The sequence below is a fragment of the Chlorocebus sabaeus genome, chromosome 6 (assembly GCF_047675955.1).
Source record: "Chlorocebus sabaeus isolate Y175 chromosome 6, mChlSab1.0.hap1, whole genome shotgun sequence".
Classification (NCBI taxonomy): Eukaryota; Metazoa; Chordata; class Mammalia; order Primates; family Cercopithecidae; genus Chlorocebus; species Chlorocebus sabaeus.
The window spans coordinates 9239362-9262871 of NC_132909.1; the positions used below are offsets into that span (position 1 = coordinate 9239362).

The window sequence follows — 23510 nt, forward strand, 5'->3', positions numbered from 1 at the left end:
ATCTGACTCACTCCCCTGGACGGGGCTGATCCTAGCCTTTGGTTCCACGAGAGCAGAGGTCTGGGGATGGGCTCCGGCCTGAGGGAAGAAGGGCGGGAAACCTGGACCCTTGGGTCGTGGAGGGGGCCATCTGGCTGCGACGTAATTCCAGAATCAAGGAATGGGGCAGGGCCAACCCTCCCCAGATCTCCTCCCCCAGGCCTGGTCTCCTCACAGGACGCCCCCTCCCCGCTCTTCCTGCCGGGTTTCCTCTTGCCTTTTCCTGTCCCCCACCCAGTGCTGGGAGCCGTGGCAGAGGCAAGAGCAGTGGAACTGACCCAGGCCAGTGGAGCCAGGGCCTCCGGGTGTGCCGGACCCGAAGCAGGGTAAGAGCCAGGGACCCAGCGGCCCAAACCCTCCTCCCTGGGACCCAAGACTCAGTCCCCCAGCCATCTTCCATCCCAGGACCCAGGAATCCAGGGTACCATCCCTCTCCTCCCTCTGGGCTCGCAAGTCTGAGCCCCAGCCCCCTCCTCCCGCTGACTCAGAGTCCAGGTTCCCTCCACCCCATTCCCACAAGAGTGCCTTAGGAGTTGAGGCCTTCCTCGCCTTCCCTTAGGGCCATGCTATCTGGTGAACGGAAAGAGGGCGGAAGCCCCCGCTTCGGGAAGCTTCATCTCCCCGTGGGCCTGTGGATCAATTCCCCCAGGAAGCAGCTGGCGAAGCTGGGGCGGCGCTGGCCCAGCGCAGCCTCTGTCAAGTGAGTGCCATCTCTGCAGGACTCCTGGCCCTGCACACCTGCCTCCCATCTGTCCCTGTTCACGGCCCAGTCCCTGCAAAGGGTTGGCTCCGGTCCTCATCCTGAATTGGGCAAGCGAGCTTGTGGGCAGGGCGAGACGGTGGGGCGCAGCGATACCAGGGCGCTGTGGGAGTAAGAGCTAGGCCAGGCAGGAGGTGGAGTGAGGCCAGATCGGCACCGGGATGAGGACAGAAAGAGCAGGGGGATTGATTCACCTTCCTTCCTCCCCTCTCTGCTCACCTCTTGGAATTTCCTTCTGTGGGACTTGCCTTTATTTATTTATTTATTTATTTATTTATTTATTTATTTATTTATTTATTTTCTCTCTCTTTGCCTCGCGTCTCTGTGCCAACCCTCACCCCCGCCCCGTCCATCCACCCTGGATCCCTGTCCTCTCTCTGGGTCTCTGTTCACTTCCCTCCTAATCTGTCCTCCACCCCCGTCTTGGCGTGTTGTTCTGGGTCTCTCTCCCGCGACTCTGTTCCCCGGCGGACTCCCAGGTCTTCTTCGTCGGACACGGGGAGCCGTAGCAGCGAGCCGCTACCTCCGCCCCCGCCGCACGTGGAGCTGCGGCGAGTGGGCGCTGTCAAGGCGGCCGGGGGAGCCTCCGGTAGTCGCGCCAAGCGCATCTCCCAGCTCTTCCGGGGCTCGGGGACCGGGACCTCGGGGTCCGGCGGCGCAGGAGGCCCTGGGACCCCGGGGGGTGCGCAGCGCTGGGCCAGCGAGAAGAAGCTGCCGGAGCTGGCGGCGGGCGTGGCCCCCGAGCCCCCGCTGGCCACCCGCGCCTCGGCGCCCCCGGGGGTCCTCAAGATCTTCGGCGCCGGACTGGCATCGGGCGCCAACTACAAGAGCGTGCTGGCCACGGCGCGCTCCACGGCGCGCGAGCTCGTGGCCGAGGCTCTAGAGCGCTACGGCCTGGCCGGCAGCCCCGGTGGCGGCCCGGGCGAGAGCAGCTGCGTGGACGCCTTCGCTCTGTGCGACGCACTGGGCCGGCCCGCGGCGGCGGGCGTGGGAAGCGGCGAGTGGCGGGCGGAGCACCTGCGCGTGCTGGGCGACTCAGAGCGCCCGCTGCTGGTGCAGGAGCTGTGGCGGGCGCGGCCCGGCTGGGCGCGGCGCTTCGAGCTGCGCGGCCGCGAGGAGGCGCGGCGCCTGGAGCAGGAGGCCTTCGGGGCTGCAGACGGCGAAGGTGAGCTGCGGGCGGGGCTCTGGGGCGGGCACTCGGGGCCAGAGAGGCGGGGTCCGTGGGGCGGGGCCTGGGCGGGGCTTGTGGGACCCGCGGGCTGGCTGGGGGCGGGGCCCGCGGGAGGGGACTGGACGGTACGTGTAGGACTCTAGCAGGTGGAAGGGAGAGCTAGAGCAGGGCCGGGGGCGGCCAGATGGGCGGGCCTGAGAGTTGGGTGGGGCTTGTTGATTGAGCAGGAGTTTTACGGGGGCCGAGGCTGGGTCTGAGGCGGGGCGGGGGCTGAGGCGGGGCGGGGGCTGGTTGCTGGTGGTGGCTTGGAGTGGCCTGAAGTGGTTCCGAATTGGGGTTAGGGCCTTCTGCAGGTATTTCAGACTGCCTTGGAGGAGGTGGGGTGTGTAGCGGGGTCTGCGGAGTAGTAGATCCTGAGGAGCGTTTGTGGAATGGGCAGGAGTCCGCAGGGACCTGAGGGATTCGCCCTGTGTGGTAGGTTAGAGGACACTAACAATTTGCTGACCTTTGAAAGTTTCTTTCTCTACCCAATCCCCACTTTCTGGTAGGGTTTCTGCGAGGTCTGTTAGGTGTACATCCTGCAGCTTAGTGGCTTAAAATGTATTCTTCTTTGATGTGGTTTCTTGGGGCCAATTGGGAGAAAGTGAAATCAATAGCGCAACTGTTTTGATACTGAATATTGACAAGGGTCTTTTTGAATTAAAGAACTAGTCCTGGCCGGGCGTGGTGGCTCACGCCTGTAATCCTAGCACTTTGAGAGGCTGAGGCGGGCGGGATCACCTGAGGTCGGGAGTTCGAGACCAGCCGGGCCAACATGGTGAAACCCTGTCTCTTCTAAAAATACAAAAATTAGCCAAGCGTGGTGGCGCATGCCTGTAATCCCAGCTACTCGGGAGGCTGAGACATGAGAATCATTTGAACCCGGGAGGCAGAGGCTGTAGTGAGCCGAGATCGCGCCACTGTACAACAGCCTGGGGGACAGAGAGAGACTTCCTCAAAAAGACAAAAAACGAAAGACAAAAAAAACTGTCCTCCAGAAAAAGAAAAAGGAGCTGGAGAGACCTAGGAGCCGGAGGAGTAAGCCTGAACAATGTTCTCGGGAGCGATGCAGAGCAGATGGGCGGGGCCTGTGGTGGGGCGGGGCTTGTGGAAAAGCGTGGCCTGGCGCACAAAGTGTTAAGTCGCGCGAGGACTGGTGGCATGTAGTGCGCATGGGTCTCTGTGGTAGGAGGCAGCTCTGCCAAGTAGGTTGAGGTGGTTATTGAGCAGGGCCTATGTGGGTGGAGCATAGAAGGGGCGACACCTGCGTGAGTGAATACAGGTTCCTAGATCAGGCCTGCGGGGGCTAAGATGGGCGGAGCCTCTGAGGGGCAGGCCTTGGATAAGACGGCCTTAGGCTGGGTTGACTGCCAAGTGGGATCAGATGGGAAAGGAAAGGGCTGGAGGAAGATGTCATTGTAGAGGCGAAGGAAGGCCTTGACCTCAGAGAAGGCCAGGGCTGGAACAGAAGGTAGAGTCAATGGTGAAATAGCTGGTGCTGACCACGCCTGGCAGGGGTGGGGCCTGGCACATTGAGAGCATGAGTCTGCTCAGGGAGCCTTCTAAACGCTTTTCTGTATCTGAGCCTCCCTTTGGGAGATAGAATGTTATCGCAGTTAAACTGATGGGCTTGGAACTGGGGTTTGGATTCCAACCCATTCTGTGACAGTTAATCTCAGTAAAATCCTAGGTGAAGATTCAATGGGATAATATATTCAATGTATATAAAGGGCCTAGCACAGGGCTTGGTACAGAGTAGGTGCTTAATAAAGAATGATGATAATAATCATTGTCTCCACCCCTCCACGGACAAAATATCCATTGAGCACCTGGTGTAGGCCACACATTTTCCTTTTTTTTTTTTTTTTTTTTGAGATGGAGTCTTGCTGTGTTGCCCAGGCTGGAGTGCAGTGGCACGATCATGGCTCGCTGCGACCTCCACCTCCCGGTTCAAGCAATTCTCCTGCCTCAGCCTCCCGAATAGCTGGGATGACAGGCGCCCACTACCACACCTGGCTAATTTTTTGTATTTTGAGTAGAGATGGGGTTTTGCCATGTTGGCCAGGCTGGTCTTGAACTCCTGACCTCAAGTGATCCACCCACCTCAGCCTCCCAAAGTGCTGGGATTACAAGTATGAGTCACCGCACCCGGCCTGGCCACACAGTTTTCAGGGCACTGGGGAATACACTGGCGACATTAACAGATGAGGTTTCCAACTCCCATATCTCACAAGCCTAGTGGGAAACACATTAGTCCATTCATTCAGCTCATTTCCACTCGGTGCCTACTGTGTGCCAGGGTTCTTGCTGGGTCCAGAAAAAGCCCAGAGTACCCGGTGGTGCAGTCACCTGCTTCAACTTGGACTGTCAGGGATGGGTGTTTAGGAAGAGGTGGTTTCAATCTCCTGGAGGGCAGGGTCTTTTCTGTTACCCAGAGACTTGACAGTCCTAAGCATGTAGTAGGTACTCAGTAAATACTTGTTAAAAGAACAAATGGGCTGGGTGCTGTGGCTCATGCCTGTAATCCCAGCACTTTGGGAGGCCGAGACGGGCAGATCACAAGGTCAGGAGTTCAAGACCAGCCAGTTTGAGACCAGCCTGGCCAACATGGTGAAACCCCATCTATACTAAAAATACAAAAATTAACCGGGTATTGTGATGCGTACCTGTAATCCCAGCTACTCCGGAGGCTGAGGCAGGAGAATTGCTTGAACCTGGGAGGCAGAGGTTGCAGTCAGCCGAGATCATGCCACTGCACTCCAGCCTGGGTGACAGAGCGAGACTCTGTATAGAAAAAAAAAAAAAAAAGAACAAATGATTCAATGGAAAAGAATGAATGAAATTCCTGAGCTGAAAACTGCAAGATGGGTATTAATCAGGAGAGAAGGGTGTTCCAGGCACAGGGAACAGAATACCCAAAAGCCTAAATCCTAAATGTGGGAAGCAGCATCACCTCTCTGCAACCAGTTATTTGTCTCATCATCTGCAACTCTGTGTCTGTCCCTGTCTTTCCAGGCTCAGCCTCACTGTTCTCCATCTCTCGGCAGGCACGGGCGCCCCTTCGTGGCGGCCACAGAAGAACCGCTCCCGGGCGGCGTCGGGCGGGGCGGCGCTGGCCAGTCCTGGCCAGGTGACGGGATCGGGGGCCCCAGCTGGGTCTGGAGGCAAGGAGCGCTCGGAAAACTTGTCCTTGCGGCGCAGCGTGTCGGAGCTTAGCCTTCAGGGGCGGCGGCGGCGGCAGCAGGAGCGGAGACAGCAGGCACTTAGCATGGCCCCAGGGGCAGCCGACGCCCAAATCGGACCTGCAGACCCCGGGGACTTCGATCAGTTGACTCAATGCCTCATCCAGGCCCCTAGCAACCACCCCTACTTCCTGCTGCTCCAGGGCTACCAGGATGCCCAGGTAAGCGCCACCCCAGCCCCGCAGGCCCAGAGCCCTATACCCCACCTGTTGGTGGGTGAGCAACAGAACTACAACTCCTAGAATGCCCTGGGGCGCACTAGCCTCTGGTACTCTAGTGGGGCGTGGTCCCTCAAGGTTCCAGAGTAGAGATTCACAGGTGAGATTTACAGGAGATGGAGAGTAGATGACGGAGAAAGAGTCCATTGGAGTAAGCAATAGGAAAGAGTTCACTTTATTCAAAGTTGGAGGAAAGCACTGTCTTCATTAAGGAGATTCCATTGTAGAAAGAAGATCCCCGCTGGGTGTGCGGTTCACTCCCATAATCCCAGCACTTTGGGAGGCCAAGGTGGAAGAATTGCTTGAGGCCAGAAGTTTGAGACCAACCTGGACAACATAGTGAGATCCTGTCTCTACCAAAAATTAGGCCTGGCGCAGTGGCTCAGGCCTGTAATCCCAGCACTTTGGGAGGCCTTGGCGGGTGGATCACCTGAGGTCAGGAGTTCGAGACCAGCCTGACCAACATGGAGAAATCCCATCTTTACTAAAAATACAAAATTAGCCGGGTGTGGTGGCGGGTGCCTGTAATCCCAGCTACTCAGGAGGCTGAGGCAGGAGAATCGTTTGAACCCGGGAGGCAGAGGTTGTGGTGAGCCAAGATTGTGCCACTGCACCCCAGCCAGGGTGACAGAGCAAGACTCCCTCTCAAAAAAAAAAAAAAAAAAGCCAGGCATGATGGTATGTGCTTGTGGTCCCAGCTACTCAGGAGGCTGAGGCAGGAGGATCTCTTGAGCTCAGGAAGTTGAGGCTTCATTGAGCTATGATGGCACCACTGTACCATCACCAGCCTGGGCTACACACAAAGGCCCCTGTCTCCAAAATAAATTTTTTTTAAATAAAAATTTTTTTTAAATAAAAAATTTTTTTAAAAGAAAGGAGATCCCCTTGGAAATATCTATTTCTTGAATCCGTTTCTTGAGAGGGAGTAACAGGGGAGTCCACCTTCTAGGGCAGGGAAGTCATTTGGTGCCTGGGATCATGTTCTGGACAAGCCTGTGTTTTCTTGGTAGGAGTGCACTGACCCCCCCGCCATTTTTTTTTATTTTATTTATTTATTTTTTTTTTTGAGATGGATTCTCTATCACCCAGGCCGGACTGCAGTGGCGTGATCTTGGCTCACTACAACCTCCGCCTCCCAGGTTCAAGCAATTCCCCTGCCTCGGCCTCCTAGGTAGGTGGGATTATAGGCACCTGCCATGATGCCCAGCTAAATTTTGCATTTTTAGTAGAGACAGGGTGTCGCCATGTTGGTCGGGCTGGTTTCTGAACCCCTGACCTCAAGTGATCCACCTGCCTCGGCTTCCCAAAGTGCTGGGATTATAGGCGTGAGCCACTGTGCCCAGCCAGCACTGACCCATTTTTAGAAGGTGATGCTTTACATTGGAACAATTTGACCACTATGGATAGAGGCAGGTGGTATTGATCCTTCTATCTATTTTACATAGCTGGGTACCAACAGAACTTGATTGGTACAAAAGAGGAAGAAAGGATTGGTGGTTGAGGATCAATAGGAAGTTACTGCATTAATAGAAATTTAATGTGTTGTCTGGGCACAGTGGCTCACTCCTGTAATCCCAGCACTTTAGGAAGCCGAAGCAGGAGGATCACTTGAGCCCAGAAGTTTGGGACCAGCCTGGGCAACAGTGAAATCTCATCTCTATAAAAAAGGACAAAAAATTACCCAGGTGTAGTGGCACCTATCTGTAGTCTCAGCTACTCAGGAGGCTGAGGCAGAAGGATGCCCTGAGCCCAGGGAGGTCTAGGCTGCAGTAAGCTGTTATCACACCACTGCACTCCAGCAGGGAGAGTGAGTAATGTGTTATTTATATATATTCATTTCACATAAATATTCATTTATGTGCAGTGATGGGGGAATTATCCTTATGGTGTGGCCAACTGATGGTTAATAATGGTACAGCCAAGCTAAACAAGTATAGCTGCGACCAATGGCAAAATCTTGTCTCTATAGAAAATGAAAAACAAAAAGAAGGTGGTATAGCTTATTCGACAGTTCCATTTTTACGGTCACAGAAAGATCCAATTGGGTTAGGCAGCTTGACTGTGTATGTGGGTGAGAGGTAAGACTCTCTTCAGGAAAGGGATTGCATGGAGAAATTCATTCCTCCTTGTGGGGGCAAGGAGATGGGGAGAGCTCACTGTAGTAAAAGGATTGTATATACTGTAACAGCTGTTCCTCTGGACAAGGCTGGAGAACACAAGGGTCTCTTTTGGGAAGGTGGTCAAATTGGAAGGACATGTTCTTCCAGGTGGCAGTTCAAAGTAAGCCTGGGCAACATAGTGAGACCTCATCTGTATAAAAAACGAAAAACAGGCCGGGCAGTGGCTCACGCCTGTAATCCCAGCATTTTGGGAGGCTGAGGCGGGCGGATCATGAGGTCAGGAGATCGAGACCATTCTGGCTAACATGGTGAAACTCCATCTCTACTAAAAACACAAAAATTAGCTGGGCGTGGTGGCGGGCACCTGTAGTCCCAGCTACTCAGGAGGCTGAGGCAGAAGAATGGTGTGAACCCGGGAGGCGGAGCTTGCAGTGAGCCGAGATTGCTCCACTGTACTCCAGCCTGGGTGACAGAGTGAGACTCCATCTCAAAAAAAAAAAACAAAACAAAAATTAGCCAGGCGTGGTGGTGTATGCCTGTAATTCTAGCTACTCGAGAGGCAGGAGGATCACTTGAGTCCAGGAGGTGAAGGCTGCAGTGAACCAAGATAATGCCACTGCACTCTAGCCTGGATGACAGAGTGAGAGACCCTGTCTCAAAAAAAAAAAAAAAAAAAAAAAAAAAAAAGGCTCATTGGAATTGTTCACTCCTTGGAGGCAGGAATACCAGGTGAATCTATTGTAGGAATTCATCTGGGTTTGTCGATTCATGGAGTGGCTGTGATGTGAGAGTTCATTGTAGGTGCTGCGAAAGCATCCCTTCCTGGGCGAGGGAGCAGGAGAGCCCACTGTAGAAAGGGGGCTTATTATTTTGGATCTCCCATTCCTTCAGACAGGAATGAGGAACAGGAGATTCCACCCTCAGAAGTGGTAAGACTGGAAAGGCCCATTTTTCTACAAGGATAGATGAGCAAATCTTTAGGAGGTAGGAGTCTTTTGGAAACATCCATTCATGGGGTAGGGGTAATGGTAGAATTTAGTGTACAAGGGGGATCTATGCATATCATGATGCCTGTTGTCTCAGACATGGTGGGTGAACGGAAGGCAGTCAAATTGAGTGGTTCTATATTTATGGAAGGGAGATGAGAGTCCATTTTTTAGGACGAGGTCTTCTGGAATGCCTGTCTTCATTTGGTAAATGAGATGGAACACTCTGGTAAGAAGAGGTTGTCCGTGAAGACATTTATTTATACGTGGAGTTACCAGAAGAGCCCACTATATGGAGATCTTTTTGGAGATGCCCTTTTTGGGGATTGGAATATTGAGAACATCCATTGATGGAAGAGGGACTATTTCTTTGAACTCCTCCATCAGGGGACTGGGAGTAATAGGTGAGTCCATTGTAGGAGTATGTCTCTTTGGAAGTGAGATCATCATGGTGTGGGAAATGAGTAAGTCCACTGTAGAAAGGGGATCTCCTTAGACGTGCGTACTCAGGGGGAGAAGAAATTGGAGGAAACTTTTGTTCCAAGGGAACCTCTCTCTCTCTCTCTTTTTTTGAGACAGAATTTCACTCTTTTTGCCCAGGCTAGAGTACAATGGCATGATCTCGGCTCCCTGCAACCTCCACCTCCCAGGTTCAAGTGATTGTCCTGCCTCAGCCTCCCGAGTAGCTGGGATTACAGGCACGCACCACCACACCCGGCTAATTTTATATTTTTAGTAGAGACAGGGTTTCTCCATGTTGGCCAGGCTGATCTCGAACTCCCTACCTCAGGTGATCTGCCTGCCTTGGCCTCCACTGCGCCCAGCCTCTTTTTTTTGAGTCTCACTCTGTTGCCCAGGCTAGGGTGCAGTAGCGTGATCTCGGCTCATTGCAACCTCCACCTCCTGGGTTCAAGCGATTCTTGTGCCTCAGCCTCCCAAGTAGCTGGGATTACAGTCATGCACCACCATGCCTAATTTTTGTATTTTTAGTAGAGACAGGTTTCATCATGTCTGGTCTCGAACTCTTGACCTCAGGTGATTCACCTGCCTCCACCTCTCAAAGTACTGGGATTACAGGCATCAGCCACTATGCCTGGTCCAAGGGAATCTCTTTACAAGTATCCATTCATTGCTTTAGGAATATTGAGAGAAACTATTATTGGAAGGGGAAATATATCTGGAAGCCTTTATCATGGTGGGGTGGGGGTGAAATAATGGACAGGTGGGACCAGGGATGGGGAAAAGGAGATTTCCTTGGAAAGGTCCATTCTTTGAGGGTGAGTGTAGTTGGACAGTTCATTTTAGAAATGGGGATCTCCTTGGACGCATCTAATGCTTGAGGGAAAGAAATGGTAGAGCCCACGTTAAGAAATGGGTCTCTGACCAGGCGCGGTGGCTCACGCCTGTAGTCGCAGCACTTTAGGAGGCCGAGGCGGGCGGATCACAAGGTCAAGAGAGCGAGACCATCCTGGCCAACATGGTGAAACCCTGTCCCTACTAAAAATACAAAAATCAGCTGGGCGTGGTGGTGTGTACCTGTAGTCTCAACTATTCGGGAGGCTGAGGCAAGAGAATCGCTTGAACCCGGGAGGCGGAGGTGGGAGTGAGCTGAGATGGTGCCACGGCACTCCAGCCTGGCAACAGAGGGAGACTCTGTCTCAAAAAAAAAAAAAAAAAAAAAAAAAAAAAAGTCCGGACGCGGTGGCTCAAGCCTGTAATCCCAGCACTTTGGGAGGCCGAGGCGGGCGGATCATGAGATGGAGACCATGTTCACCGAACACGGTGAAACCCCATCTCTACCAAAAATACAAAAAAATTAGCCGGGCGAGGTGGCGGGCGCCTGTAGTCCCAGCTACTCGGGAGGCTGAGGCAGGAGAATGGCGTGAACCCCAGAGGTGGCGGAGCTTGCAGTGAGTGGAGATCATGCCACTGCACTCCAGCCTGGGCCACAGAGTGAGACTCCGTCTCAAAAAAAAAAAAAAAAGGAGGGGTCTCCTTGTACATAGCCGGTCTTTGGGAGGGGTGTTATGGGACCATCCACCACACAAAGTGCCTAGAAGAGTCCACTCAGTGGCGGTGGGGGTGCTTAGACAGTCCTTTGAGATCCCAGATCTCCTTGGAGTGTTCATTCAAAGTCGGGGGGGGGGGGGGTCGGGCGCGGTGGCTCACGCCTGTAATCCCAGCACTTTGGAAGGCTGAGGTAGCTGGATCACCTGAGATCAGGAGTTCCAGACCAGCCTGGCCAACATGGTGAAACCCTTTCTCTACTAAAAATACAAAAATTAGCCGGGTGTGGTGTCGGGTGCCTGTAATCCCAGCTACTCAAGAGACTGAGGCAGGAGAATTGCTTGAACTCAGGAGGCAGAGGTTGCAGTAAGCCGAGATCGTGCCACTGCACTCCAGCCTGGAGGACAGAGCCAGACTCCATCTCAAAAAAAAAAAAAAAAAGAAAGAAAAAAGAAAAAGAGAAGAAAAACAAAGTTGGTGAGAACAGGAGAGTTGTTGTAGAAAACAGATCTGAAGATCTGTATGGAAGTGATGTCCTTAGTGCATCCTCGTTTCCCCTCCAGGACTTTGTGGTGTATGTGATGATGCGAGAGCAGCACGTGTTTGGTCGAGGTGGGAACTCGTCGGGCCGCGGCGGGTCCCCGCCTCCCTATGTGGACACCTTCCTCAACGCCCCGGACATCCTGCCCCGTCACTGCACAGTGCGCGCGGGCCCTGAGCACCCGGCCATGGTGCGCCCGTCCCGGGGCGCCCCAGTCACGCACAACGGGTGCCTCCTGCTGCGGGAGGCCGAGCTGCACCCGGGCGACCTCCTGGGGCTGGGCGAGCACTTCTTGTTCATGTACAAGGATCCCCGCACTGGGGGCTCGGGGCCAGCGAGGCCGCCTTGGCTGCCTGCGCGCCCCGGGGCCCCGCCGCCGGGCCCTGGCTGGGCCTTCTCCTGTCGCCTGTGCGGCCGCGGCCTGCAGGAGCGCGGCGAGGCACTGGCCGCTTACCTGGATGGCCGTGAGCCAGTCCTGCGCTTCCGGCCGCGCGAGGAGGAGGCGCTGCTGGGCGAGATCGTGCGCGCCGCAGCCACTGGTGCGGGGGACCTGCCGCCCCTCGGGCCCGCCACGCTGCTGGCGCTGTGCGTGCAGCATTCCGCCCGTGAGCTGGAGTTGGGCCACCTGCCGCGACTGCTGGGTCGCCTGGCCCGGCTCATCAAGGAGGCCGTCTGGGTGAGCGCCCCCCAATCCCCATCCAGTCGCACCAGCGCCCCAAGTCCCTCCTCCAGCCTCCCCTCCCCACCTTCAACCCTTTTCATAGCTGGGCTGGATGAAACCACTGTTCCCATGATGCCTCAGGAAGGATTTGGGGTTTTTTTTTGTTTTTGAGACGGAGTCTCGCTCTGTTGCCCAGGTTGGAGTGCAGTGGCGATCTTGGCTCACTGCAACCTCCGCCTCCTGGGTTCAAATGATTCTCCTGCCTCAGCCTCCCGAGTAGCTGGGATTACAGGTGCCTGCCAGCACGCCCGGCTAATTTTTTGTATTTTTAGAAGAGCCGGGGTTTCACCATGTTGGCCAGGCTTGTCTGGAACTCCTGACCTCGTGGTTCGCCCGCCTCGGCCTCCCAAAGCGCTGGGATTACAGGTATGAGGCACCACACCCAGCGTTTTGGGGTTATTAAATAGGGGCCCCCCATAGAACGCTGGGAGTTGTAGATCCACTGCACTTAAAGGGAAGCCCAAACTCGCCTTAGGAGAACTCACCTAAGCACGAACTCACCTTAGGAAGAAGCCATTATGGGAGATGATGGGGGAGAGATCCCACTGGATGAGAAGTTGGGAGAGGTCAATGTGAGAATTCACTACAGCCCATTGGGCTTGGAGTTTGGATAGTAGTGAGCAAATTCATTCTTGGAGGCGAGGAAGCACAAAGCCACTGGACCTACAGATGGAAGTTCCAGAAAGAAACCATTCAGAGTGGGGGAACGTTCCATCCTATTGAGCTAGGGCCTAACCAGAGAGGTTTAAGGAGTTTCTTGAGGGTAAAAATTGGAGAAGAGGACCTGAAGGAGCTACACCACTCATAATCATAGTGTGTGTGTGTTTTAAAAAGTAAGGAGAGACCATTCTAAAGCTTGTGGGATTAGAATTTGTCTGAAGAGCTGGGCGTCGTGGCTCATGCCTGTAATCCCACCACTATGGGAGGCCGAAGTGGGCAGATCACCTGAAGTTGGGAGATCGAGACCATCCTGGTTAACATGGTGAAACCCTGTCTCTATTAAAAATACAAAAAATTAGCCGGGCGTGGTGGCACATGTCTGTAATCCCAGCTACTTGGGAGGCTGAGGCAGGAGAATCGCTTGAACCTGGGACGCAGAGGTTACAGTGAGCCGAAATTAAGCCATTGCACCCCAGCCTGGGCAACAACAGGGAAACTCCATCGCAAAAAAAGAAAAACAGAATCCGTATGAAGAGTAACGGCCGGTTGCAGTGGCTCACACTGTAATCCTACTGCTTTGGAAGGCCAAGGTAGGAGGATCATTTGAGCTCAGGAGTTGGAGACCACCTGGGGCAACATGGTGAGACTCCATCTCTAAGAAAAGTAGGATCAGTCTCTATGAGAATTGTGCTTCTAGAAAAAACAGGGTATTAACTCATAAGCCCCTCAGTGGATCCCCCTCACCTTGATTCTGATCTTACTGTTCCACAGGAAAAGATTAAGGAAATTGGAGACCGTCAGCCAGAAAAGTAAGAGAAATTCTGAGCAGAGCAGCCTGGGGGGATGCAGGGGTTGGGTTTTGCGTCCAGTTCTGTGTTCACCCCATGCATGTCTCAGTCCAAGTTTCTGCTTCTCCCTGGCACTCAACTTTTCCACCTGTGCCATGGGGGTTGGTCTTGGTCTCCCACTTAGACTCAGATATCGTGGGGCTTGTAAACTATGATGAGGGTTGGGCAGGGATCACAAACTCCTTCCTCTTTTTCAAGCCACCCTGAGGGGGTCCCCGAGGTGCCCCTGACTCCTGAAGCTGTGTCTGTGGAGCTGCGGCCACTCATGCTGTGGATGGCCAACACCACGGAGCTGCTTAGCTTTGTGCAGGAGAAGGTGCTGGAAATGGAGAAGGAGGCTGACCAAGAGGGTGAGCTCTGACCCAGGCTCAGGCTTGTCCAAGTCTCCCATCATGCCCTGCACCTGGGAACCTGGGCTCCTGGCTGCCAACTTCTGGTTCTCCCCCTTAACCCCAAGCCTGTCCTCAGACCCACAGCTCTGCAATGACTTGGAATTATGTGATGAGGCCATGGCCCTCCTGGATGAGGTCATCATGTGTACCTTCCAGCAGTCTGTCTACTACCTCACCAAGGTTGGCCCTTGCCTCTTACTTCCTGTTTGACATAGCGTCACTTCCTGTTTCACTTAACATCACTTCCTGTTTGTGGTAACATCACTTCTTGTTTGAACTACACTGTGTGGCTCTGATGTCACTATTTGACCAAGATTTTCTGCTTCTCTGACATGACATCCCATCTCACCCAAGGACTTTGCTGTTCTGACACCACTTGTTTGATCTTACATCACTTCCTGCCTTTCTGGCTTCTTTTCCTTTGTAATCATCACCTGGGCAAATGTGGTGGTTCACATCTGTAATCCCAGCACTTTGGGAGGTCGAGGTGTGTGGATCACTTGAGGTCAGGAGTTTGAGACCAGCCTGGACAGCATGGTGAAACTCCATCTCTACTAAAAATACAAAATTAGCCACGCATGGTGGCCTGTGCCTGTAATTCCAGCTATTGGAGAGGCTGAGGCACAACAATCAATTGAACCTGGGAGGCGGATGTTGCAGTGAGCCAAGATTACTTCGTGCCACTGCACTCCAGCCTGGCAGATGGAGCAAGACTCCGTCTCAAAAAAATAAAATAAAGCCAGGCGCAGTGGCTCACGCGTGTAATCCCAGCACTTTGGGAGGCCAAGGTGGGCAGATCACGAGGTCAGGAGTTTGAGACCAGACTGACCAACATGGTGAAACCCCGTTTCTACTAAAAATACAAAAAATAGCTCGGTGGTGCCTGTAATCCCAGCTACTCAGGAGACTGAGGCAGGAGAATTGCTTGAACCCAGGAGGCAGAGTTTGCCGCGAGCTGAGATTGCACCACTGCACTCCAGCCTGGGCGACAGAGCGAGACTCCATCTCAAAAAAAAAAAAAAAAAAAAAAAGTAGTAATCACCACTTTTGACAGGCTGACCTCACTACTTGGTAACAGTCACCATTACCACCTTCTGAATCTCCCACTTTCTAAGTCTACTCTTCAGTCACTGTTAAGTTTTATATATAATAGATAGATAAATGATTGATAGATAGCTAGAGATCAAATAGTGCCAGGAACTGATTTAAACTGAAGATCCTCTTTCATCAGGCCCCACTTCCTTCGCTTGCTGACCTCACTTCCTACAGTTCTGAATTCACTTCCCTTTCAGAACCACAGATCTTTGTCTCTGAGTGCCCTTCCTGGAAGGGCCTGCTTTCTGCCCCAGTTTCCCCACCACTACCCTTGACCTAATACCACTTCTTGGCATTCTTAGGGTTTCTGGCTTATGGTGTGCCTGATGCCCTATCTGCAAGAATGAGAGGATCTTTTGGGACAGATGACTATCAGTCTCTAAGTTCCTCTAGCAGTCTAGATTGTGAAGCCCTTTCCTCCTTCACTTCCTGTACATTCCTGCCAAGTGTGCTTTCATTTCTTCTGTTTCTGACCTCATTTCCTGTCCTTGGCCTGATCTCACTTTCCACTGGCAAACTGCCATCCCACTCCCACTTCCTGATTCTCCATTCTTTTTCTTTCCTTGGGGAATTTGGGATGAATAATTCTTTGACTGAAAGGGAACTCTTTGTCCAGTATCCTTTGTCCTCCTTGAGCTGTCTCTGCTGAGAACTACAAGTCCCACAATGCACAAGAGGTGATCTTAAAATACTCAAGAAACTTATATACCCTTCCACCAAGTAGGGATTTGCTCATGGAGACCCTTTGGGTGTTGACTGTAGAATGGACTACAACTCCCAGGAGACCTTGGTGGAGCTCCCCATTATCTTCATGCTCTATTACCCTGAAGCTTCCTGGGAGTTGTAGTCCAATCACTTGTTTCCCCCTTCTCTATTTCCTCAGACTCTGTATTCAACTCTGCCTGCTCTCCTGGATAGTAACCCTTTCACAGCTGGGGCAGAGCTGCCGGGGCCTGGCGCGGAGCTGGAGGCCATGCCTCCAGGGTTGAGACCTACCCTAGGCGTGTTCCAGGCCGCCTTGGAGCTGACCAGCCAGTGCGAGCTGCACCCTGACCTCGTGTCTCAGACTTTTGGCTACTTGTTCTTCTTCTCCAATGCATCCCTTCTCAACTCGCTGATGGAAAGAGGTGAAGGTTGGCTGGGAGCTGTCAGGGAGGCAAAGATGGGAACCACTGAGACTCAGGTCAAATTAGACACACCACGGGCTCAAGCCTCACCTTTGGGTACCCTGGAGAACAAGCTCCAGATCCCAGGCTGAAGGATAGGAACAGTCTGGGAGGCAGGAGGACAGAGTCCAGCTAACCAACTTCCTCTCATACCTTTAATGCCCACAGGTCAAGGCCGGCCTTTCTATCAGTGGTCCCGAGCTGTTCAAATCCGAACCAACCTGGACCTTGTCTTGGACTGGCTACAGGGAGCTGGGCTGGGCGACATTGCCACTGAGTTCTTCCGGAAACTCTCCATGGCTGTGAACCTGCTCTGTGTGCCCCGCACTTCCCTGCTCAAGGTGACTGCTGGTCAGCTGTACCTGAACCAACCTCTGACTCCTCAACCCCCCTCAGCCACCTTCTGTATTCAGCTTACCGTTGGAGCTCCCCTTGAACCCCATGCCATCCCCAGCTCAGACACTGTGGGTAACACATTGGCAGGTAGAAGGAAGCCAGCACCAACAATGACCAAACTCGGCTGTGTCTGAATCCTGGTGGAACTTACTAAAAATGGCTTCCAGGCCTGGGCCAGGCACGGTGGCTCACGCCTGTAATCCCAGCACTTTGGGAGGCTGAGGCGGGTGGATCACGAGGTCAGGAGATCGAGACCATCCCGGCTAACACGGTGAAACCCGGTCTCTACTAAAAAAAAATACAAACAATTAGCTGGGCATGGTAGCGGGCTCCTGTAGTCCCAGCTCCTTGCGAGGCTGAGGCAGCAGAATAGGGTGAACCCAGGAGGCGGAGCTTGTAATGAGCCGAGATTGTGCCACTGTGCTCCAGCCTGGGCAACAGAGCAAGACTCCGTCTCAAAAAAAAAAAAAAAGTTTCCAGGCCTGGCGCGGTGGCTCACGCCTATAATCCCAACACTTTGGGAGGCCTAGGCAGGTGGAGCACTTGAGGCCAGGAGTTTGAGACCAGCCTGGCCAACATGGTGAAACCCTATCTCTACTAAAAATACAAAAATTAGCCAGTCATGGTGGTGCATGCCTGTAATCCCAGTTACTCTGGAGGCTGAAGCAGGAGAATCGCTGGAACCTATGAGGCAGAAGCTGCAGTGAGCCAAGACTGCACCATTGCACTCCAGCCTGGGCGACAGAGCGAGATCCTGTCTGCAGAAAAAAAAAAAAAAGTTTCAAGGGTCCCTCACTCAGACATGCTGAGTCAGAAAGTTTGGTATGAGACCAGGGAACATGTTGGTCAGAACATTCATTGAACATGAACTACCTGCCAGGCACACTGTTTAGCACTTCTAGTTTAATGCTGACAAAGCCCCATCCAAGTAGGTGACTGACTATTTTTCAGATGAGGAAACAGAATCAGGTAGGACAGGTCACTTGATTTCATTTATTTTTCCTTATTTATTTATTTATTTATTTATTTATTTATTTTTGAGGCGGAGTCTCACTCTGTCACCCAGGCTGGAGTGCAATGGTGTGATCTCGGCTCACTCCAACCTCCGCCTCCCGGGTTCAAGTGATTCTCCAACCACAGCCTCCTGAGTAGCTGGGATAACAGGCACACGCCACCCCACACGCCACCACACCCGGCTAATTTTTGTAATTTTAGTAGAGACAGGGTTTCACCTTGTTGGGCAGACTGGTCTTGAACTCCTGACCTCAGGGGATTTGCCTGCCTTGGCCTCCCAAAGTGCTGGGATTACATCCATAAGCCACCATGCCTGGCCAATTTCAATTATTTTTATTTTCCTTTCTTTTTAAATATCTTACAAAACTGTTCCCCACAGACATTTATTTATTTATATCAAATGTTTATAGTGGGCTGGGTATAGTGGCTCATGCCTGTAATGCCAGCACTTTGGGAGGCCAAGGTGGGAGGACCACTTGAGCCCAGGAGTTTGAGACCAGCAGGCAACACAGGGGAGACACCATCTCTACCAAAAATTTTAAACATTAGCCAGGTGTGGTGGCACACGTCTGTGGTCCCAGCCACGGCAGAAGCAGCGGTGGAAGGACTGCTTGAGTCCAGGTGGCTGAGGCTGCAGTGAGCCACAGTCATGCCACTACACTCCAGCATGGGTGACAAAGGAAGACCCTGTCTCAAAACAATAAGGAAGTTTTTTACCATGCATTTAATAAACCCCAGGCAGCATTCCAAGTACTTTACAATTTTGCCATATTGCATCCTCATACCAACTCTATTAGATAGTTCCTGTTCTCCAAATTTATGGATGAGGAGACTAGGGGATGGTGACCTGCCAGAAGGTAATAAGTGACCCACGGGGATTTTTGAACTCGGGCAGTCTAGGTGGAGTCTCTGATGTTAAGTGCATTGATGGTTCTGATGTCAGCTACATCAGGTGCAGACATCGTCAAACAGATACAAAGAGTGGCCACCACAGAATAATGAATCCCAGCTAGGCACAGTGGCTCATGCCTGTAATCCTAGCACTTTGGGAAGCTTGAGATCCAGCCTGGGCAGCATAGTGAGATCCTGTCTCTACAAAAAATTAACCAGGTGTGGTGGCATGTGCTTGTAGTCCCAGCTGCTCTGGAGGCTGGGGCCAAGGATCACTTGAGCCCAGGAGTTTAAGGCTGCAGCAAGCCATGATCGCACCATTGCACTACAGCCTGGGTGACAGAGTGAGACCCTGTCTCTTTAAGGACAAAAAAATAAAATAAAATAAAATAAAATAATAATCCCCAAGTACCATCGTCAGATTTAATAACATAAACGAATGGCCAATCTTATTTATTTCCAGCCCACTCATTTCCTGTATCCTCATTTATCCTGAGGCAAATCACATTTTAAAAAATTGCTGGGAGCACACCCTTCCCCACCATCACTTTGGTGATAAACAGACTTCACAGTGCCCGGAAGACACTGCAGAGATGCCATTATCTTCCCGCCACACCCACTCCCGTTATGGAAGCCCTTCCATTTCACTTCTCAGCTGCCCCCTAATGACCATCAACCTCTCACCTGGTCTTCCCACCAGGCTTCATGGAGCAACCTAAGAATGGACCACCCCACCTTGACCCCCGCCCAGCTGCACCATCTGCTCAGCCACTACCAGCTGGGCCCTGGCCTCCAGCCGCCAGCCGCGTGGGACCCTCCCCCTGCAGAGCGGGAGGCTGTGGACACAGGTGAGGAGCAACGGGATACAGCATTGGGGCTGTCAGCTTTCTTCTTCTTCTTCTTCTGAGACGGAGTCTCACCCTGTCACTCAGGCTGGAGTGCAGTGCGAAATCTTGGCTCACTGCAACCTCTGCCTCTCAGGTTCAAGCGATTCTCCTGCCTCAGCCTCCTGAGTAGCTGGGATTACAGGCGTGTGCCACCACACCTGGCTAATTTTTTGTATCTTTAGTAGAGACGGGGTTTCACCATGTTGGCCAGGCTGGTCTCGAACTCCTGACCTCGTGATCTGCCCGCCTCGGCCTCCCAAAGTGCTGGGATTACAGGCGTGAACCACCGCACCTTTCTTCTTTTCTCAGGATCTTGGAGTCCAGATCCCCAGTCTCCTTCTAAACCGATTCTGGACCCCTGTCCCTCTCCACCAGGACATAAGTGCAGGACCCAGCCCCTTCCCCCCTCAAGATATAAGAGTTCAAGCCCCCAGCTCCCTTTATTCTCAGTGGTTCGCATCCCTAGTCCATTCCCTCCACCAGCCACCCATCCACCACCCCTAGGAGTCCAGGTCTAGGGACTTTCACTCCCCTGAACTTGACTCCTCCACCTTTAGGAATCTGTAAGGCAAGTTCCGAGCCCCTTCTCAGGGATTTGGGAAGCCGCTTCCCAGGCAACGGTGGCTTTCCATCGTCTGAATTACAACTTCCATCATGCCCAGGGGATCCTAGAGTAGCGTGTGAACGGACCCCGCCCGAGGAGTTGCTGGGGTTTGAAGTTTTTTTCTTCCTTTGGGTGTGACGCAGCCTCTCCCCGATGCAACTACCTCACTCCCACTTTCAGACTCTAACCCCGCCTACTTCGGTCTCACAGGTGACATCTTCGAAAGCTTCTCCTCGCACCCGCCCCTCATCCTGCCCCTGGGGAGCTCGCGCCTGCGCCTCACTGGTCCAGTGACGAATGACGCCTTGCACCGTGAACTCCGCAGGCTACGCCGCCTCCTCTGGGATCTTGAGCAGCAGGAGCTGCCAGCCAATTATCGCCATGGGCCTCCCGTGGCCGCGTCTCCATGAGAACCAATACCAAACGAGAGCGCGCACCTTGAAATGTCTTGGGCTTCCACTGACAGGAGCCCGCCCGAGCGCAGAGCTTTATGGGAGTTGTAGTTCTTATCCCGCGTGGAATGTTGGGAGATTGAGTTTTCGGGAAGTAGCGGATGGGACGGTGGGAGCATGGGCTTAGGATGTGAATGCCAAGGACAAATAAAGGTATCTGTGGTATCGGCAGCGCCTCGATTGTTAAGACTTGGGGGCGCTAATGATGGTTTTCTGCAGAACAAGGTTGCAGGGCCCTTGTCTGTGCCCCTGCCGAGTCTGAGTAGGTATTTATAGCCGCGGCCTTGGCTCGCCCTTTTGCATGTAATCCAATCCAAGAGCACAGGAGCCTCCCACACCCCTCAGAACACGGCCCTAAGCTTGCCCTGCCGATTATAAGGCCCTCAGTCCTGCCAGTGGGAACCAGCGATGTCTCCCTTCGACCCCCAACCCGCAAATCCATACTCCAGCCCCCTCCTTCCTCAGACCCAGGAATCTGAGTCCCCAGCCCCCTCTGGACCTTTGCCTGCCGGGCACACTGCCGAATCCCAACACCTCTGTCCCCGTTCCCAGCACCCCAGAGGCCCCTGCCTCTTTTTCTTCAAACCCAGGAGTCGAGGTCCCCATCCCTCTCCTTTCTTGGATCCAGGAATCTGGGCCCCCAGTTTGAACTTTTCACTCCCCTGAACTTGACTCCAGTTGCTGCGTCAGGGAAAAAGTAGGCGACAGGTGGCACCTGCCGGCAGGGCCGGGACACGACCACCTGCCGCTGCTGCTCACTCGGCACCCCTCTCCGGGCACCTGCTTCTGTCAGTCCGCCTGCCACCGCTCCACCCCACCCCACAGCCCCAGGACGAGCAGGGGGGGGCGAGCCGGGGAACCCTGGCGTCCCCCCTCCTGCCCCCCAGCATCCCCCCAGGCCCGCTCAGGCCCTCCCAGCGGGTGCTCCCACCCTTCTCAGGGTCCCCAGCGGGGCTCCCGGCACACCCCAGGAAGGTGGGTTAGAGGCGGTCCCAGGCTGGTGGGGCGGAGCCTGCGGTGTCCAGCCTCGGCCTCTAGACTCAACCCGCCCCAGAGCACAGCTTCGCCGAGCCCACCTGGTGAGAAGCCCCTGGGGTGGATGGGGGGCGCACTTCTCAACGGTTCTGTCCCCTCTCTGGTCCCAGTCCCTTCCCCAGAGACCCTGGTGGCTGACACCCCACTCACTCCTTCTCAGATACAGGTCACAGGGACCCTTCTATTCCTCAGAAACCTGTCAGGGCCGGGTTCCCCTCTCCACCCAGGATCTTGGATTCTCATCTCCTTAGAGTATTGAGTTCCAGCCCTTAACCTCCTTCTCCTTCAAGATTCCAGAGTCCAGACCCCACTGCTTCCTCCCTTTCCTTGATGCAGGGGTCCCAACCTACAATCCCTTCCTCCTCAGGACCTAGGATTCCCAGATCCCAGGTCCCTCCCCTCCCAGGATACTGGAGTTGAGGCCCTCAGTCCCTGTCTTTCAGATCAGGGGTCTGGGTTCCCAGCTCCCTCCTACCTCGGAGCAAGGTGTCCAGGTCTGCAGCCCCCTGCTCTACAGCCCCTGGGATCCAGAAGTTATGGCCCAAGGCTGCTCCTATTCCCACCTCCCTCGGGCCCTTTCCCTGCTGAATTCACTCACAGGGCCAGCCTTCTGACCTCCACTGTGAGCCAGCCCACGATGGGGCCCCTGCCCTGCCCCCTCTCCGTCCAGGTCCCCATCCCGGCCTTGGCAATGACCCTGGCGGCCTCCTCCCAGCGTTCCCAAATCATTCGCTCCAAGTTCCGATCTGGTGAGAGAGGGCTGTCTTCATGTGTGGGGGATGGGATCCTGAGAATGCTGTACTCGGGGGTGGGAAGGGAGGGGTGCTAGGACCCATGAGGCCTGCGTTTTTTGTGCAAAACGTCACGTTGCATAAAGAAGTCCCCAGCACAGGGGTCCAGCTGTGGTGGATCGAGTGTGCAAATGGCTAGCACCACCCTCACGGGGGGAGCAATGGGGATTGGAGGCCGGGGGAGGCCTGCAGAGTGTGCGAGCACTGCAGAGAAACAAGGGCTTACAATGGCGCACATGCAGAGGCAGAAGAGCAGAGGAGGGACTTCAGGGGACCAGTGTGGGAGTTTGGGTGAGGGGACAATGAGCTGTCAAGCTGTGAGTGTCAAAGGTCTTGTTTTAGGTCCCAGGGCAGGCAAAAAGTCTGCAAGTGTAGCCGGGCATGGTGGCGCATGCCTGTAATCCCAGCTACTTAGAAGGCTGAGGCAGGAGAATAGTTTGAACCTGGGAGACGGAGGTTGTGGTGAGCCGAGATCGTGCCATTTCACTCCAGCCTGGAAAGCAAGAGCAAAACTCCATCTCAAAAAAAAAAAAAAAAAAAAAAAAAAAAAAAAAAAAAAAGTGTGCAAGTGTTTTGACCTATAGATCAGTTCCTGAGAAGGTAAAGGGTACTTCAGTGTGCACACGAGCATGTCTGTGTGATTGGATGGGTACAAAGACACTAGAAACCAAAGAGCAAGGAGTGTACAAAAAGGCGCATATATCCAGAGAAGAGCAGAAATGTGCAGAGAGATCCTTGCTCCCAAACTGGGGGACAAACCCTGAGTGTGCACATAAGATAGTTAACATTCATCCTGGCCAGGTGTGGTGGCTCATGCCTGTAATCCCAGCACTTTGGGAGGCCAAGGCAGGTGGATCACCTGAGGTCAGGAGTTCAAGACCAGCCTGGCCAGCATGGCGAAACCCTGTCTCTACTAAAAATACAAAAAATTGACACCAAGTGAGGTGGCTCACGCTTGTAGTCCTAGCACTTTGGGAGGCTGAGGTGGGCAGATTGCCTGAGCTCAGGAGTACGAGACCAGCCTGGGCAACACGGTGAAACCCCGTCTCTACTAAAATACAAAAAATTAGCCAGGTGTGGTGGCGTGCGCCTGTAGTCCCAGCTACTAGGGAGGCTGAGGCAGGAGAATTGCTTGAACTTAGGAGGTGGAGGTTGCAGTGAGTCTAGATCGTGCCACTGCACTCCAGCCTGGGTGACAGAGCAATACTCTTGTCTCGGAAAAAAAAAAAAAAAAAAAAAATTAGCTGGGTGTGGTGGTGGGCACCTGTAATCCCAGCTACTTGGGAGGCTAAGGCAGGAGAATCGCTTGAATCTGGAGGCAGAAGTTGCAGTGAGCCGAGATCATGACATTGCCCTGAAGCCTGGGTGACAGAGCGAGACTTTGTCTCAAAAAAAAAAAAAAAAAAAAAGTTAACATTCATCCTGGGCTTCACAG

At 53.5% G+C, this 23510-nt stretch overlaps 2 protein-coding genes and 1 long non-coding RNA gene across 13 annotated transcripts in view; 2 read left to right on the top strand and 1 right to left on the bottom strand.

Annotated features, from left to right (window-relative positions):
* On the top strand, positions 1-20420 carry RASIP1 (Ras interacting protein 1). 2 transcript variants are annotated; one of them, XM_007997452.3, is made up of 12 exons: positions 4-365; positions 599-739; positions 1279-1964; positions 5057-5412; positions 11146-11799; positions 13276-13313; positions 13551-13702; positions 13821-13924; positions 15723-15966; positions 16174-16346; positions 19007-19154; positions 20008-20420. In XM_007997452.3, the coding sequence occupies exons 1-12, from the start codon at positions 67-69 to the stop codon at positions 20205-20207; spliced, it is 3195 nt and encodes a 1064-aa protein (XP_007995643.2). In that variant the 5' UTR covers positions 4-66; the 3' UTR covers positions 20208-20420. The 2 variants fall into 2 exon arrangements, with proteins under 2 accessions (XP_007995645.2, XP_007995643.2); XM_007997454.3 differs by lacking the exons at positions 13276-13313; positions 13551-13702; positions 13821-13924 and having other exon boundaries at positions 1-365.
* On the bottom strand, positions 5205-21864 carry LOC103234993 (uncharacterized). 3 transcript variants are annotated; one of them, XR_012093128.1, is made up of 5 exons: positions 21760-21857; positions 16553-16689; positions 15836-15984; positions 12346-12507; positions 5205-5311 (listed from the first exon to the last, which is right to left on the bottom strand). It is a non-coding gene; the product is annotated as an uncharacterized lncRNA (long non-coding RNA). The 3 variants fall into 3 exon arrangements; XR_012093129.1 differs by having other exon boundaries at positions 16553-16686; positions 21760-21847; XR_497744.3 differs by lacking the exon at positions 16553-16689 and having other exon boundaries at positions 21760-21864.
* MAMSTR (MEF2 activating motif and SAP domain containing transcriptional regulator) overlaps positions 21206-23510 on the top strand; it is a 13329-nt gene continuing 11024 nt past the window's right edge. For 5 of the 8 annotated variants that reach the window (XM_073016216.1, XM_073016219.1, XM_073016217.1 and 2 more), the window contains exon 1: positions 21922-22033. In XM_073016216.1, the coding sequence (XP_072872317.1) occupies positions 21922-22033 (112 nt within the window). Of the gene's footprint in view, positions 21329-21921; positions 22034-23510 lie in introns of those variants that run through there. The other 3 variants (XM_007997456.3, XM_007997461.3, XM_007997462.3) reach the window with 3 other exon arrangements.

Excerpts from the sequence above, each read along its gene's own strand:
- RASIP1 (XM_007997452.3), top strand. The coding sequence starts at position 67 with ATGGGCTCCGGCCTGAGGGAAGAAGGGCGGGAAACCTGGACCCTTGGG. Across the intron at positions 11,800-13,275 it reads TCATCAAGGAGGCCGTCTGG|GAAAAGATTAAGGAAATTGG; the intron begins GTGAGCGCCCCC and ends ACTGTTCCACAG. Across the intron at positions 15,967-16,173 it reads CAACTCGCTGATGGAAAGAG|GTCAAGGCCGGCCTTTCTAT; the intron begins GTGAAGGTTGGC and ends TAATGCCCACAG.